The sequence below is a fragment of the Rhinatrema bivittatum genome, chromosome 7 (genome assembly GCF_901001135.1).
Source record: "Rhinatrema bivittatum chromosome 7, aRhiBiv1.1, whole genome shotgun sequence".
Taxonomy (NCBI): domain Eukaryota; kingdom Metazoa; phylum Chordata; class Amphibia; order Gymnophiona; family Rhinatrematidae; genus Rhinatrema; species Rhinatrema bivittatum.
Window position 1 is genome coordinate 251,434,383 of NC_042621.1, and position 16,855 is coordinate 251,451,237.

At 40.3% G+C, this 16,855-nt stretch overlaps 1 protein-coding gene across 5 annotated transcripts in view; it reads right to left on the reverse strand.

Annotated features, from left to right (window-relative positions):
• The window catches only part of DOCK1 (dedicator of cytokinesis 1), a 1,428,876-nt gene that overhangs the window by 1,131,927 nt on the left and 280,094 nt on the right, over positions 1–16,855 (reverse strand). For all 5 annotated transcript variants that reach the window (XM_029610025.1, XM_029610029.1, XM_029610028.1 and 2 more), the window contains exons 20-21: positions 13,513–13,602; positions 12,384–12,484 (exon numbers count right to left, since the gene is read on the reverse strand). In XM_029610025.1, coding sequence (XP_029465885.1) covers positions 12,384–12,484; positions 13,513–13,602 — 191 coding nt within the window. The remainder of the gene's footprint in view (positions 1–12,383; positions 12,485–13,512; positions 13,603–16,855) is intronic.

Below are 16,855 nucleotides of genomic sequence, written 5' to 3' on the forward strand. Positions count from 1 at the left end.
CCCCGAACCGCCCATTTTTGAAAGCCCCGGGACATACGCGCGTCCCAGGACTTGCGTGCACCACAGAGCCTATGCAAAATAGGCTCGGTGTGCGCAGGGGTAGGTTTTCGGGGGTTATGCACGTAACCCTTTGAAAATCTACCCCTAAGGTTCCAGGTCCAATTCTATAGGCCAGTGAGAAAACTCATGTTAACGTCTGTGACAACTCATGCTAAAGTCTGTGAACCAAGATGGAATACTACAAAATGCTGATGCTAGCCAAAAAGCCAAGATCAATATATTTGCAGAAACTGCTGAGAACCATCTGTAGGGCCCTGTGTGTGAGCAGATATTGCAAGACCACCCTCTTGTTTCTTCTCTTTTACCAAAACAATAGGTGACATCTCTCTTCATAAAGCCAAAACACATACTGGGTGAAAAGTTAAATGATTTTGTCCAGAGTACATGCAACGTAACTAATTGACAGGGATGACAACTGTAATTGTTAGAGACATGCTGCCAAACAGATATAAAACATGAAACAAGATAGAGGAAATTCAGAGTCGCTGCCATCATCAAAACCATGAAGTAAATATGGTGCAGACTGATCATCTGACCTCTCCGCCCATCTGATCTACAAGAAACAGTTTGGCCCATTGCTAGTAAGCCCTATTGTATTACTTGCAAAGTTAATAGAATATTTCTTTCTGTTTACATATTCTCTAACAATCCCTAGTTAATGTAAAATATCTACATTTCTATATAATCATATGCTATAATCTTATTAGTGCTGTAATTTGTAATATTTGTAGTCCTTATAATACACTAGCCTATTCGAGTAACATTTAGGTCTCCCAAATTTTTAATTTACAAGTCTGACTACATATTTTGACATTTTTACCACCTTTACAGCTAATTCTCCTCACAAAACTTCCAGGAAAAGTACTTTATCCTATCACTTTTTAGGTATCATCCTTTCCAACCACACGTATCAAACTCTTTGGGACAGGAAATCTCTAACTTTGAGAACTATGTTAATGAAATAGTAAAAGGTTAAGCTATAAAACACTTGCTAGAAAGCAAAATAATTTTATCATGGTGTGCTTCAGGATGGACCTTTGAAGTGACAGGGGATAGGCTAAGGCTGTAGCCACCTTTAGAAAAAGATAAGGTTAGCTGAAATTAGGGCTAGAGCTTGTCCCGTGTCTATGGAACACACTGCCAATTGAGCTCAAAATACTGAATTATTTGACTTTTTAAGAAGAAACTCAAAAGCATTTATACCAAAGTTTTCACCGCCTGATTTTCTTCTGTATCTGAAGATTATTTAGGTGCTATAGTAAATTTTGTTTTAATAGTCTTATGAAAATGTTTTATTTTATTAAATATTACATTTTACTTTTACTATTTACATTTGTACTCTGCCAAGATGTTTTTCAGATCAGTGGAATATAAATATTAAATAAACTACAGTATGAATCCAGCAAAGTTATGTTTCTTTGTGTCAATTTCTTACCTTAGCACAAAGTAGGGTTTATTTTTTTACTGCACAATACTAATAGAATTTTGAATTCTGCTACACAGCAAACAAATTCTAAGTCAGAATATAGGTAATGGGGTGAAAGAGCAGCAGTTCTAATACAGTGTTTCAATTTGTTTAGAGTACTGGAGCATGCAGGTCCAGAAGCATCAGAGCTTCTAAAAGATTTACAGAAAAGAGTTACTAACAAAAATAGCATATGTGATGATTTCAGATCAATATATTTTGATAGAAAAGACTATTTAAAATGCTTTCACTTCATCACATCAATGCTTCTGAATGAATACAGTGCCAGAGATGAAAAAACAAATACTTAGAGATGATCAAGAAGGCAAGTTTCCCTCAGTTATCTAATACACAGGCCAATTCATTAAAAAGTGTGGGAGAGCTGGCACTCCGTGTTGAGCGGCCGGTCTCCCGACGAGCACCCAGACACCTCTCCTGGGCGCGCGATTTTGTATTTAAATTAGGGCCCGTGCTGAGATCCAAGATGGCGATCCTGTGATAGCACCGTGAGCGTGGGCTCTTACCTTCTGCTTTTTTTCTTCGGATATTTGCAACTGAAATGCCCCACTCAATCAGGAAAAAACGAGCTCGGGAAAAGGCCTTCCCTGGAGCCCCCCCAGAGACCCCTAAGCCTGGCCCGATGGATGCCCACGTCCTTCGAGGAGTTTTGACATCGGGAGAAGAGTCGCGGGAGCAGGGAACAGAGGTTGAGGAGGCATGTTCCCTGCCGGACTCCGAGACAACGCTGTCCCTGGTGGTGAGGGAGGCGCTGAGGAATCCAGCATTGCTGCGTACCCCGGATAGTGACCTGGAAGCTCCAGTAGCCGAAGATGCGAGTGGAGAGTGCCGGCCAGGGAGCCTTCCCTTCGGGAGGGAGCAGCACGGAAGATCAGCCCGAAGAGGATGAACGGTTCCTCGGCAGCACAGACAGAGGCGATATGGATTCGAGTATACCTGGGTTAACTTCTACTTCTACCCCACTGCAGATAAGTTTGAAATCTTCTTCTTTTTATTTACAAAAACCAGAACATGTAACATTGGAAACTCTATGGGAGGCAATGGTTGGGCTAGGTAATCTGATGATCAAACAAACTGAGCCACGTACACATAAGCTAGATGACCATGAGGTGCATATTCCTTGGAGAATACTGTAAAAGTTATCAATACTCAAGAAAGCGAAAAGAAGATGATATTGAACTCTGTGAGAAACCAACAGGAACTCTTGATAAAGGACAACTTAGTATTGTTAAATAAAATTGAAAATAAGGAGAACTTATTAAAAAACAGAAACCTTTGTATTATTAATTTTCCCAAGGTTCCTTATATGCTACCTAGAGATATGTTTAGTAAGTATCTCCAGGAAATCTTGAAGGTGCCATTGGATCAGATACCACCATTTACTCGTGTATTTTATATTCCAACTAGCTGTGCCCGGCCACGCGTTGCAGTGGCAGAGTCAGGTTCTTTTCCCCCCCTCCCCCTTCCCCTTGCTTATATACCTGTCACACATCGTCTTCCTCCTTGGTCACTCACCCCCCCCTTTCCTCCCCTGTCCCCACTCCAGCTCTCTCCCCTCACACTCACCCCTCCCCCTTCGGTCACTAACCCCCCCTTCACTCCCCTGTCCCCACTCAAACTCTCACCCCTCACAATCACCTCTCCCCTCTGTGTTTCTCCACTGACACTCACTGCCCCCTTCATTCACCCTCCCCTCACTGTCACCTCTCCCTGCCTATTCCCTACCCTTTTGTCAGTGACACCACACCCTCTCTCAATCTCCTTCCCTGATTCTGATCCCCTCCGGCTCGCAATGCCCTCCCAGCTGCCGTCCCCCGTCCCCCGTCCCTCTCCCTCTTGTGCGGTTCTGCTTGGCCCGCTCCCGAAGGCGTGAGGTCAGCGAGGATCCCTCCCTGTCGTGGCACGTGAGCCGTACCAGATCGCCGCCACAGCTCCTCCCAGGTGTCGAAGTTCGGCCGACCGACACCACCACGCCCGATATTGCCGCCGGTCCATCGCTGCTGCCCCTCCCAGCACCATCTTGGTCCCGCTGTGCTGACGTGTGCTCCCGCCCGCGCATGCGCAGTACAGCAGCTTCATTTCCCAAGGTAGAAAGCGTGTGTTGCATGTTTGTCCAACAGATGTCGCTGTTTTCCCCACACACATGTAAAAACATTTTTTTTCTGTAACCGTGTGACATCTATGTAATCTAGATAGAGAAGAACCTTGCTGAAAGTGAAAGCAAGGTTGTGTCCAAATTTGAAAGCAATTGGTGCAGTAGCTGAGCCTGGTTAATTTGAAAAATCAGAACAGAGCAGTAAAGGTTACAGTTTGTGTGGGTTTTTTTTTTTTGTTTTTTTTTACCCCAAATGAACAGCACCAGCAAAGAATAGTTTAAATATGCAAGCACGCCTTCTTGGACCCCCCCCCCCCCAACCCGGCGAAATAGAGCAACCCACGCTACAGCCCCCCTCTCAGGAGATGTGGAGAATGAGTGCCCCCCCCCCCTGTGAAAAGCGCACGGCGGAAAATAAGAACGGTCCCCCACCGTGCTCCTCCCCGGCTACCTGTGTAAACTGCCAGCCGGTGGTGAGGGTGTGTGCTAGGGTTTGTTCCGCCGGCTGCCATGTCGCAAAACTTCACCGGTGAAAGTGGTGCGTCAGGATTCCTGACCTAGTAAGGGCAAATGTCCGCTGAGGATATGGCGCCGACGGGCTCTTGCCCTTACTATGTCACATGGTGTACCGACGTCATTGTTGTCTCCGTATAGCATAGTAAAGGCAAAGTCCACCGGCGCCATTTTGGTTGCTGGCATCCGACGGCCCTACTGAATGCGATGTGTCCCGGACCGTTCCTGTGGTGCCGGCGGAGAAGCACGGACTTGTTTCAGGTGTAGTGTGTGATCAGAGTGCAGTGCGTGGGTGGGTGGAAGAGGGTACTTTAATTTAAATTTGGAGGGTGTGTGAAATGCGTGGCTTCCCAATGTAGCAGCCAGGAATTCGTGTTTTGGTGTGTTTTGGGAGGGTGGGTGAAGTAAGTGACATTGGCAGGCATGTGGGTGGGGGTGTGTGGTGTGATGAGTGTGGATTTCTGTGTGTTATGAGGGAGTGTGAATGAAAGACAATAGCCCTGTGTGGGGGTGGGGTGTGGTGTGTGAGTGTGTGTGAAAGGTGTAAGAGGTTGCACTTGCGCTGACGGCCACCAGATGTCGCTGTTGTGTAAGCAATTTTTAAACTTGTATTACCTGTCACATGTGTGACCTATATGTAATGTAAGTGTATAAGATCCTTCCCATATGGGAAGTGAATGTTGTGTGCAAATTTGAACGCATTCGGTTAAGCAGTTGGCGAGATTAGAGACGATGTACAAACTATTTAACATTTTTATTTATATAGAAGATGAGGGAAAATTTTAAAAAAGAAGAATCCTCTGGTGCAACTGCTGACTCCCTGAGGAAGACAGGGGAGGTTAAATCTGGTGTAACTGGTTTAAATGTTACAGAGCTGCTAGAGACATCAGATCAAGCCCAAGCTGAGCCAGCCACATTAATAGTTAACTTTGCATTGGAGATGGATAAAGAATGGATTTTGAAATTATATTTTAAACATCGTTTAGAATCGTTTATGGGCCTACAAGTGAGGATATTTCCTGATATTTCTAAAGTTACGCAGAAAAAGCAAAAACAATTTCTGTTGTTGAGACCGCAAGTTATACAAATGGGAGCAACGTTTACATTAAGATTTCCCTGCAGGTGCTTAATTAAGTTTAAAGATAAATCTTTTCTGTTTTTCCTACCATCACAGTTAACACAATTTCTTTCTGATAAGTCTGAACTGCAGTGTGCTTGATAACTTATACTTGTTCCTGTAGCCTTAAAATGTCTGAGTTTGTTCCACCTCACAAAATATATATAACTCCTGCTGATGCTAACAATTTAGTTTTTTTTATGTTAAGATTAGTTAATAACCACTTGGATCTTCGATAGTGGACTTGATAATGTATACTTAGTTTGTTCGTTTCCTTTTTTTATTTTCTGCTGAAACTATGATGTATACATTTGAATTATTGTCAAGAGAGTTATCTTGATATAATATTGTAAAAAAAATAATAAAGAATAAATAAAAAAAATAAATTAGGGCCCGTGCTAATAACGAGGCGGCAGCTGTCAATGGGTCCAACAACCGACACTTAATTTTACCGGCGTCAATTTTTGAACCCACCGACTAGCAGGCAGATTTTTTTTTTCTTGAACTTTCTGATTTTTTTTTTTTTTTTAATTTTTGGGGCCTCTGACTTAATATTACTATGATTTTATGGTTAACGCCTGCCCAAAGGCTTGGCCGCACATTTTACTTTCAGTATCCTGGGCAACTAACTAATAGGCTCATCAATATGCATTTGCATGTGATGAGCGCTATTAGTTTTCACGAGTTTGGCCGTGCATTTTCAAGGCACTATTACACCTTACAGTGTAAGGACCAAACTGGTTCTAAACAGTGCACGCGGCTGAGCGCACTGTACTGAATCAGCCTGACGACAACTAAAAAGAAAAAAAAAATTGTGAGGCTAGTTCCAGAATTTTATGTGATCCAGAGTCTCAACTGTTCTTTGCATAATCTGAGAGTTAAGAGTACCACAGCCATGCTATGTGGGATTTTTCACTTCGAGAAGTTTTTGCATGTGAAACTAATTGATTCATATTTTAAAGAGGTGACTACCCCTACCTAATATCTTCCCTGTAAAACAAAGTGCAATTGTATATTCACCAATATAAAACAGAAAGCTGGCAGATAAAGACAAGAAGGTTCACCTAGTCTGCCCAATTTTATTCTCAGTGTAATGCCAAAGAGCACAGTTGATCATTGGCTTCCCCTCACATCTTCAAAAGTAGGTATCTTCTCTACCTATCCGATGTTTTCTTGAATTCTGATACCCTTTTTGTCTACACCAGCAGGCTTTTCGATGCATCTACCACACTTTCCATGAAGAAATATTTCCTGATGCATTCCCTGAGATTACCTCTTGGAGCCTCATGCTTTGAGATCTTGTCCCAGAGCATTCTTTCCTCTGAAAAATGTTTTGCTTCTTATGCATAATTTATACCTTTCAGGTATTTTAAGATATCTATTACATCCCTCCTCACCCTGCACTCCTGGTACTTCTCTCCTGTAAGGTATGCAATATTTAGGCTCTTTAGTCTTATCTCTTATGTATTTTGATGTAGACTTTGCACAGAATTGGTAGCCTTTCTGGAAACACATCAACCTGAGTGCCTGAAAAAGTAGACTATAGAAGTAAAAAAAAAATATATATATATATATATATATATATAGCTATCAAAAGAATTTTGGCCAATATCTCCACCAGTGCTATGACTATAATGTATACAAAGAAGCCCCCCAAAAAATGTTTTTTATTTTTTGGAGAAAAAACAAGCACCCTTATTATTCAATAACCCATTTCAAAAACATGATATTTCATAAAATTATTACTATGTATTGAACAATTAACAAGAATATCTTATTACATCATAAAGTGCATTTTGAATCCATCATCAATCATTTCAGGAATAAATGTTAAGTCCATATGATTATATCCCTCAATATCCCTCCATATAATCATATGGACTTAACATTTATTCCTGAAATGATTGATGATGGATTCAAAATGCACTTTATGATGTGATAAGATATTCTTGTTAATTGTTCAATACATAGTAATAATTTATGAAATATCATGTTTTTGAAATGGGTTATTGAATAATAAGGGTGCTTGTTTTTTCTCCAAAAAATAAAAAACATTTTTTGGGGGGGTTTTATATATATATATATCCTGAACACAATATTACAGGTGATGTCTTACCAAAAACCAGTCCAAAAAAAAAGGCACCACTACGGTCCTGTATATCAATAACTCAATAATTTAGTTTGATTTAGATGGTTTATTGTGTTCAATAGTGTGACACGGGTTCCTTTTGTTATTATTGAGTTACCAAAAACTAGTACAGATGGGATAATCACCTCCTTTTTTTCTCTAGTTATGCCTCTCCATATTTATTTATTTATTTATATTTTTTTTCTATATCGACATTCCTGTAGAGATACAAATCATACCGGTTTACATTTAACTTCAATTTCGCCTTAAGGCGGTACAGATAACTACGTTAGAAAATCATAGGAATTTAACAGGAAGTGTAAAACTCTGGTCTAAACGTAGACTTATAAGATCAAGGGTGATTATATAAACATGTTAGATAATAAGTTTATCCAAAACAAGAGAACTTGAAATACTCATAAAGTTAAAAGAAAGTAAAGTAGAGTTGTGTGGAAGGTGAGTTAAATATCCTGAAAGGCTTGGCTAAATAGCCATGTTTTTAGTCTCTTTTTTAAGACGGATGGGCAGGATTCTCGTCTAAGGTCATGGGGTAGCGCGTTCCAGTGGTGTGGGCCAGCTGCCGAGATGGCGCGTTTTCTGATTGTGGTTTTAGCTTGGGGAGCGAATAGGGTGTCTTGGTAGGCACTCCTAATAGGTCTGGAGGAGGTATGTAGTTTTAGCGGAGTGGAGGGTATTGAGGACAGTGAGATTGTGGATAGCTTTATGGATTATCGAGAGTACCTTGAATAAGATCCTGGATTTGCCTGGAAGCCAGTGTAGGCTCTGAAGAGTGGGGGAGATGTGTTCCCTCCTTTTAGTATTAGTGAGGAGCCTAGCTACAGAGTTCTGCACCATCTAAAGCGGTTTTAAAACGATGGCTGGAAGACCAAGAAGCAGAGAGTTGCAGTAGTCCACTTTTGTCAAGATAACTGCTTGAAGTACTAGTCTGAAATCTTTGAAATGAAGAAGTGGCTTGAGATTTCTAAGTACTTGAAGTTTGAAAAAGCAATCTTTCGTGGTGGTGTTCACGAACTTCCTGAGGTTGAATTGGTTGTCGAGGGTGACCCCCAGGTCTCTGACAAATAGAGAAGGTTTAATCGTGGTGAGGGTTGGTTGGGAAGAGGTCGGGTCATCTTGAGAGATAATGATGATTTCAGTCTTGTTAGAATTCAGCACAAGGTTGAGAGAGGCGAGTAGGTGATTGATTGTTTGCAGACAGTTGCTTAAGTAATTTATAGTATTTTGTAAGGAATCAGTAATTGGAATAATTATTTGAACGTCGTCTGCATAAAGGTAATGTGAGAGATTTAGCTTCGTAAGCAAGTGACAAAGTGGGAGTAAATAAATGTTAAATAGTGTGGGTGAGAGGGAGGATCCCTGGGGAACACCCATGTTGGAGCTGACGGCAGGAGATATTTTGTTGTTAATCTTGACTTTATAGTACCTATTGGTAAGGAATGACTTGAACCAGCTGAAGGCTAATCCCTTGATGCCTATTTCTGCTAATCGTTCCAGTAGAGTTGAATGGTTGACAGTATCAAATTCTGAGGAAAGATCTAGTAGTACTAGTAAGTGCTTTTGACCTCTTTCCATGTTGATAAGAATGTTGTCTGCGAGTGATAGCAGTAGAGTTTCTGTGCTGAACGATTTCCTAAATCCATGTTGTAATGGGAAAAGGATATAATGATCTTCAAGGTACTCTGATAGCTGTTTGTTAACCACTTTTTCCATAATTTTAGCGATCATGGGAAGGTTGGCTATTGGACGGAAATTAGCTGGATCCGAGGGGGACAAATTCAGTTTTTTTAATATGGGTTTGAGAATAGCAAATTTTAGTTGGTCTGGCACTCGACCTTGGGCTATAGAGAGGTTAATAATATCTGAGATAGGTTTAGAGATGGAGTTTGGGACGTTGAAAAGAAGATTAGTCGGAATTGGGTCAATAGGATGCATTGCTGGTTTCAGCTTTTTAATGATGTTTTCAATTTCCATCGTTGATGTAGGTTCAAATGTTTCCAGTGAAAAATGTAGTTGTGGAGTAGGTATGCTGGTAAGAGGAGGATGCGCAGTAGGAGGATCAGAGAGAGTAGCGGTTAGGTCAGATTTTTTTCTTAAAGAAGATTGAAAGTTCTGTTGCTTTATCTAGTGCTGCTTCATCAGGGATGGGGGGGGTGGCTTGGTGAGAGTAGAGACATACGAGAATAGGGCTTTTGAATCAAAGAAAAAATGATGAATTTTTTTTGCGAAGAAATCCCTATCATCCATCTGGGCTCTGGCCACTGCCTTCTTACACTGTTTTGCCATTTTAATATCATCAGGCATGATCATCCTGAGGTGAATGTACATCTCACCCTCTGCACTTTTTTTTTGTACTGAATCATATATGTCAAGCATATGACCACTTCTCAAGTTTCTTATCACTTCTCATTCTGCCTAATTCCTCATGGATGTCCATGCTATCTCAGATCTTAGTCCATCTACAAAAATGCTAACTTTTTTTTTCTAACTCCTCCACAATATCGCTTACAAAGATATTGAACAGAATCAGGCTCAGGACAGATGCCTGAGGCATTTCTTTCCTCAAAGTGAATTCCATTTACTACCATGCACTTTATCCTGTAAATGAGGTGGGTTCTTCACCATCTCTACTGCAGTCATCCCTTCTATCTGGCACATCCTCAATTTATCACTCTCCACTGCCACTGTTCCTGCTGCCTTCAAACATGCTGTAATCATACCATTCCTTAAAAATCCCTCATTGGATCCTACCTGTCCTGCCAACTATTGTCCCATATCATTTCTCCCTTTTGCCTCCAAACTACTTGAATGTGCTGTTCACCGCCGCTGTCTTAACTTTCTTACATCTCAAGTCATTCTTGATCTATTCCAGTCTGATTTTCACCCTCTACATTCAACTGAATCAGCCCTTCCCAAAGTTTCCAATGACCTGTTTATGGCTAAAGCCATAAACAGCCACCATCTTTATTCTATCCTTATCCTCCTTGACATGTCTGCTGCTTTTGACACTGTTGATCACCACCTACTACTTGATACTCTGTCCTTGCTTGGATTTCGGGACTCTGTCCTGTCTTGGTTTTCTTCTTATCTCTCCCATCACACTTTTAGCATTTCCTCTGATGGTTCCTCCTCAACTGCCATTCTGCTATCAATTGGTGCGCCCCAGGGCTCCGTCCTAGGCCCTCTTCTCACTATATACTAATTCCATTGGTGCTCTGCTTTCCTCTCATGGCTTTCAATACCATTTTTATGCTGATGACTCCCAGATCTACCTATGTACAGCAGAAATGTCACCAGAAATCCAATCCCAGATCTCGACCTGCCTGTCTGACATTGCTGCCTGGATGTCCCACTGCCACCTTAAACTCAACATGGCCAAGACGGAGCTCCTTATCTTTCCCCCCAAGCCCACCTCCCCTTTTCCTCCTTTCTCTGTTTCTGTGGATAACATGATCATCGCCCCTCTCCCATCAGCTCGTAACCTTGGAGTCCTCTGACTCCTCTCTCTCCTTCTCTACGTATATCCAAAACACTGATAAAAAATGTTTTGTTTTGTTTTTTTTTATAACACTGCCAATATCCATCCTTTCCTTTCTGAACACACTACCAGAACCCTCCAGCTTAGAATATTGCAACCTGCTCCTCACAGGACTCCAGGCAAGTCATCTCTCTCCACTGCAACATGTCCTAAATTCAGCTGCGCGACTTATCTTTCGCCAAAGTCGCTATGCTCATATAACCCCTTCTTCTGAAGTCACTGCATTGGCTCCCTATCCACTCCCGCATACAGTTCAAGCTCCTCTTTATCACCTACAGATACTTTTGCTTTGCATTACATCACTACCTCTCCTGTCTTCTCTCTCGAGCACGCCGCTTGTCGGATAAGTCACTCCAATCCGTACCCTTCTCCACTACTGCCAATTCCAGACTCCATGCCTTCCACCTGGCTGCACCGTGTGCTTAGAACAGTCTTCCTGAACTGGTGCGTCATGCTCCCTCTCTTGCCATGTTTAAATCCTATCTAAAGACCCACCTTTTTAAAACTGCTTTTAAATCTTATGCCTTATTGTCTGCTTTTAGTCCTATCTTTCTTTTTTTAACCAAGTCTCTTTTCCTGTATGTTTGTCTAATTAGATCGTAAGCTCTATTGAGCAGAGACTGTCATTTTGTATGTTTGTACAGTGCTGCATATGTCATGTAGCGCTTTAGAAATGTTAAGTAGTAGTAGTAGTAGTAGTAGCAGTAGTAGTAGCAGTGGTGGTGTCTTCCTACTACTGGTGGTCCTTTACCAAACCCCTTCTTCAGTGGACAAAGAACAGAAGAATTTAACATTTCTACTTTTTTCTTATAATCATCCATACATTTCTTCCCCCCCCCCCTTTAGTCTAACAAGCCCCACTCTGCACTTCTTCCTTTCACTGAAGTATCTGAAAATAGATCGTCACCTTGCTTTACCATATTAGCTATCTTTTCTTTAACTAATTCCTTTGCCATCTTGACATTTCCAACTTCCAGCAGCTTTTCCAGATATTCTTTCCTGTCCTCTTCTTTCTGAGATTCTTTTTATCTTTTCAATGCTGATCTTTTGCTCTTAAACCATCACACCTATGACAACCATACCATTCTCTTTTTGCTCTTACTTTTCTTTTCTAACAAAGATGTAGTCCTTACTAAAGTTCATTTTAACCTAACTGTTCTTCAATTCTACAAAGAACCTCCCATCTTGCAGGCTTCTAAGTTACTTCCCCATTTTAACAAAGTTGATACTCAAAGTTCAGGGCCCTTGACTGCATTTGTTTTATTTTATACCATACTATCTGATGATCACTAGAGTTTAGATAAACACCTACCTGAACATTAGAAATACTTTTCTATTTTATAAACAAAATGAAATACATCAAGGCTACTAAGAAAATCTGAGAACATGCTTTTGTCCTAAAAAAAAAAAAAAAAAAAAAAGCAAACGTACGTGTATGCTAAGGTAGCGCTAAAATGTTTCTTTATGTAGGTCTCCAACACAGGATTAAAATGCTGAAATTTTCTGTCAGCAATCAGTCCAATGATAAACACCTATGAAATAAAATATAAAAAGATTACTTAAATGCATATGTTCAGTAAAATTAATATTGTTGCAAATTGCAGTTCATGGTTTTGAAGTACCATTCACAAATGTGTGAAACAGTTAAGAGCAAGAATCTTTACAGCATTGTACATCATTAGCCGAGCATCATTAGCATTAGCCTCCTTCAGAGGCAGAATAAAGCATTCACAGTGAAAAATGAAAACCTGACAGTTTGCCTTTGCAGAAAAATGTACACAAAGAAAGGGTAATTTTCAAAGCCATTTCCATAGGTAAAAACAGTATTTTACTTGCAGAAATGGGCTTATAGAAGATACAGCGCTCTATATGCTTGTACTTTCATTCACAGAAGGGTGGGAAGGGAAGAAAGTCCCCGAGAGCAAGGTTGGAGTGGTGCTTGCACTTACATGAATACTTCAGAATTTTCAGCAATGTGCATGCAATTATTTTTGAAAAACAACTTGCACAAAGAAGGTGTTAATGCGTAGTTTTTCTGAGATAATTTTCAAAGAGAACGTACATTCGTAATGTCACTTTGAAAACTATAGTGAAGTCTACAGCTAAAAAAGTTTTAAAACTGCCCCCAGATTGTCTAACTCAATAAAATGCTTTATCATAAACTTTTCAGTTAACATTTTTAAGAAATATTTACTTCCTTATTTTCTTTTTGTTTGAAAAGGGAAATAATGCTAAAACTGGCACATTTCACCAACTCCACCTATCAGAAGGAAATTCTCCCATTCAAGAGTGTGATGCATGGTTTAGTGAATATGTGGATTTTACAGAGCATGCACTAATCTATTCACGAAATGGAAATTAGGTTTCTGAACATCCCTAATCACTTTCAGGAGAACAAACACTCAAGGTCAAAAGCTCTAGTAGTAATAGTTTTATCAGGATCACCTTTAGTTAACAGTTCAGGCTAACTAATTATATAGTTGAAGAAGAATTAAACAGAATTTTAAAAAAGAAATAGAAAAAAATAATTTAAAAACAACAACAAAATCAGACTGCTTACCAAAGCATCAAATACCAATGTGTCAAATGTTTCACTTTCTGAATTTTCCATCATGATATTAAAAAGTGCATCCAGTGTATCCTGTAAGAACTGAAGGAAACCGTTCATAGTATTTTCAAGTCAGTCAAAATAAAATGTAACTATACATCATAAACCTAGTGTCACACCAGAAACAGTTGCAATATTTTATGATACATTTGTTTTTAGTATAACATCATAGATAACTATACAACAGTATAGAAATTACTTAAGTAGTGCCTCAGTTAAAATTTAGAGGCTCATATTCAAACGCCATTTAGACAGATAATGTAATAGTTATGCTTCTAAATGGCTTACCTGGCTATATTCAGCCCTTACCCAGCTGGATAAAATGGGTCATTCTGAGGGCGGACAGGAGGCCTTCCGGGGAGGAGCAGTAGTCACTTAAGCTAACTGGATAACTCTGAATATCAGAGTTAGCTGATTACCTTCTCCTGCTAACACTAATTGGGCTGTCCTAAAGTTAGCTGGTTATACATAACATATGCATATACATACTTTGTGCCTACTACTTTTGCCGAGTGGATGATTGGCAGTAAGACAGCAGACATCCATTTAAAAGCATGTGCTGTTTTCCCTCACTCAACCTAAATATTCCCCCCCCCTCCCCACAGGAATGCCTCTTTTCAATCCACTGAACAGAACATATCTGTACTAATACATAAAATTTGTCCATACACTCAAACAGTATATAGTATTAGAGCAATTTTGTTCATGCTGCAGGACAGGAATACTTCCAGAATGTGTTCCACATGTTTACGTAACCATCTATGTCATTTTCAATCTTTAGATTCTGGCATTTTTCCTGAAGCCCTGAAAAAAACTTCTATCTGCTCAATACCAAAGAAGAAAAATAAAGACATTTCGAACCTATCCAGTCTTTGACCGATCACATTTCTTACCTTCCTTGCAAAACTCATTGAATCCGTCGTTCTTCACCAACTGACTATTTATCAGACAACTCTATCCTTTATCCAAATAAACATGGTTTCCGTAAAGGTACAGCACTGAAACACTACTACTCTCTTCATTTGACACTATACTATGAGGCTTCGATTCAAATACTGATTATATTCTAGTATTACTTGATATCTCAGCTGCATTTGACACATGACCATAAAATACTCATTCATCAATTACAACCCACAGGCATAACCGACACTATTAAACTAGTTCAAATCCTACCAACACAATTGCCTGCACCAGATTAACATTGGTCTCTATTTTTCTCACTGGTACACCCCCTCTTCTGGTGTACCTCAAGGTTCTTCACTCTCTACTATTCTATTTAACATCTACTTACTACCTCTCTGTCACCTTCTTAGCAACCTCAATATTCAATTCAAAATGTATGCTGACATCCAGTTTTTCGTACCATACTCCACATCATGGTCCAACACCCTCGCAACTCTCTGCCTATATATCAAAATAATAGAATTATGGATTTCCCACAACCGCCTCAAACTAAATAGCCTAAAACAGAAGTCAATCACTTAACTATTCCTCATTCTGCCTGCAGTCCCCCTCTCACTAACTCTTAGATGATATATCAATTCCTATCGTATCAAAAGCCCAAAACCTTGGTGTGCATATTGACTTGCGCTTATCTGTGTCCTCCCATATCTCTACAATAGTAAAAAACTCTTTCTATAAACTACACCTACTAAAACTCCTTCGTCCTTGGCTGTTTTCACACAACTTCCGTACAATTTTACAATCTCTTATTCTTTCAGGCTTTGACTACTGCAACGCCATTTACCTCGGCCTCCCAGACAATCCTCTCTCCCTTTACAGTTAATACAAAACATAGCTGCATGCATTTTGACCGGCACCTCCCGCAAAGAACACGTATCTCCAATACTATCTTCACTTCATTGGCTCACAGTAAAAAATTTAGAATACAGTACAAAATTTTATCTATCATCCATAATTTAATTAACAATGACTCCTCAACTTGGCAATGCACTCTACTCTGAATTTACCAGCCCAGCAGACTTCGTTCATTACACAAAAATCTCCTGGAGACACCATCAGTAAGGCTAACCAGACTAGACATCACAAGACACTGTGCCTTCTCGGTAGCCGGCCCCACACTCTGGAATACCCTCCCGGACCATCTAAGACAAATACCATCACGCACAGAATTTAAAAAAAAAAAAAATCTAAAAACATTCCTCTTTGCTTTGGCCTTTAACACCCCTTGACACCACTAGTATCAAATTACTATTTCTGGAGCCTTTGCTTTTATTTTTTTCCTACTCTCCTTATCCCTTACCTACCTACAGTTGTTTATTGATACCTGTTTTATTGTTTGTTTTTATGTGAATTTTATTATATATATTTATTTGTAAACCATTTGCCAAACTTTTTAAATGTAAAAGTGGTATATAAACCCTTTTAAATAAATAAAACCTTTTAAATAAACAAATAAATAGTTGATGGAGACATCCTAACCAATTATATTACCAATTTCCTTCACTTCTTTGTGCCAGAATTTTGATTTTATTTGGCAAATTTATATGCTGCACCATGTAAAATTCTTGCAGAAATAGGCAAGCCCACCACATATGGAGGTATATACGTCTACTGCCACATATTTTCCAGCACTCTTGATTTACCTTGGCAAAAAAAGACTATCACAAAGATATTTATAGAAACATTCTGGATTAGCAAACTAGGAGGTCCATATTCAGCCGCTATGTGGCTGTGCTAGTTAACCGGTTATACAGACAGACTATTTATAAGGCCTTCATAGTAGTCAACTATATCACTATAGGAGGGCCAGCTAATAACTTGAGGTGAAGTTTTGGTGGTGATTTAGGGTTTTGGGGCAAGTTTTACATGCAGAGTGAGACATACGAACAGCGCAGTAGACCTCCATGAAGGTTTGACGTCATTTGGAGAGAACATTGTAGAAATCTCAACTCTGCAAGACTTTCCTCACTCCAAATGACGTCAAACCTTCACGGAGATGTACTACGCTGTTTGTACGTCTCACTCTGCATGCAAAACTTGCCCCAAAACCCTAAATCAGGGGTCCCCAACCACCGGTCCGCGGACCAGCACCGGGCCCGTTGGGGTTTTTTGCCGATCCGCGGCACTGCTGCAGACCAGCCCTAAACACTGACAGTGTGCTCTGCGGCGGCTCAGAGCACACTTTGTGGGGTGGAAGCTGCCCGCTGTCCAGGGGTGGTGGAAGCACAGCATTAGGGGGTGCCAAGCCGCTGATGGCCGCTGGTGGACCTCATCCCACTGGCAGCTGAGCAGTGAACTACTGCTGTGCTGTGTGCCAGATACACACGGC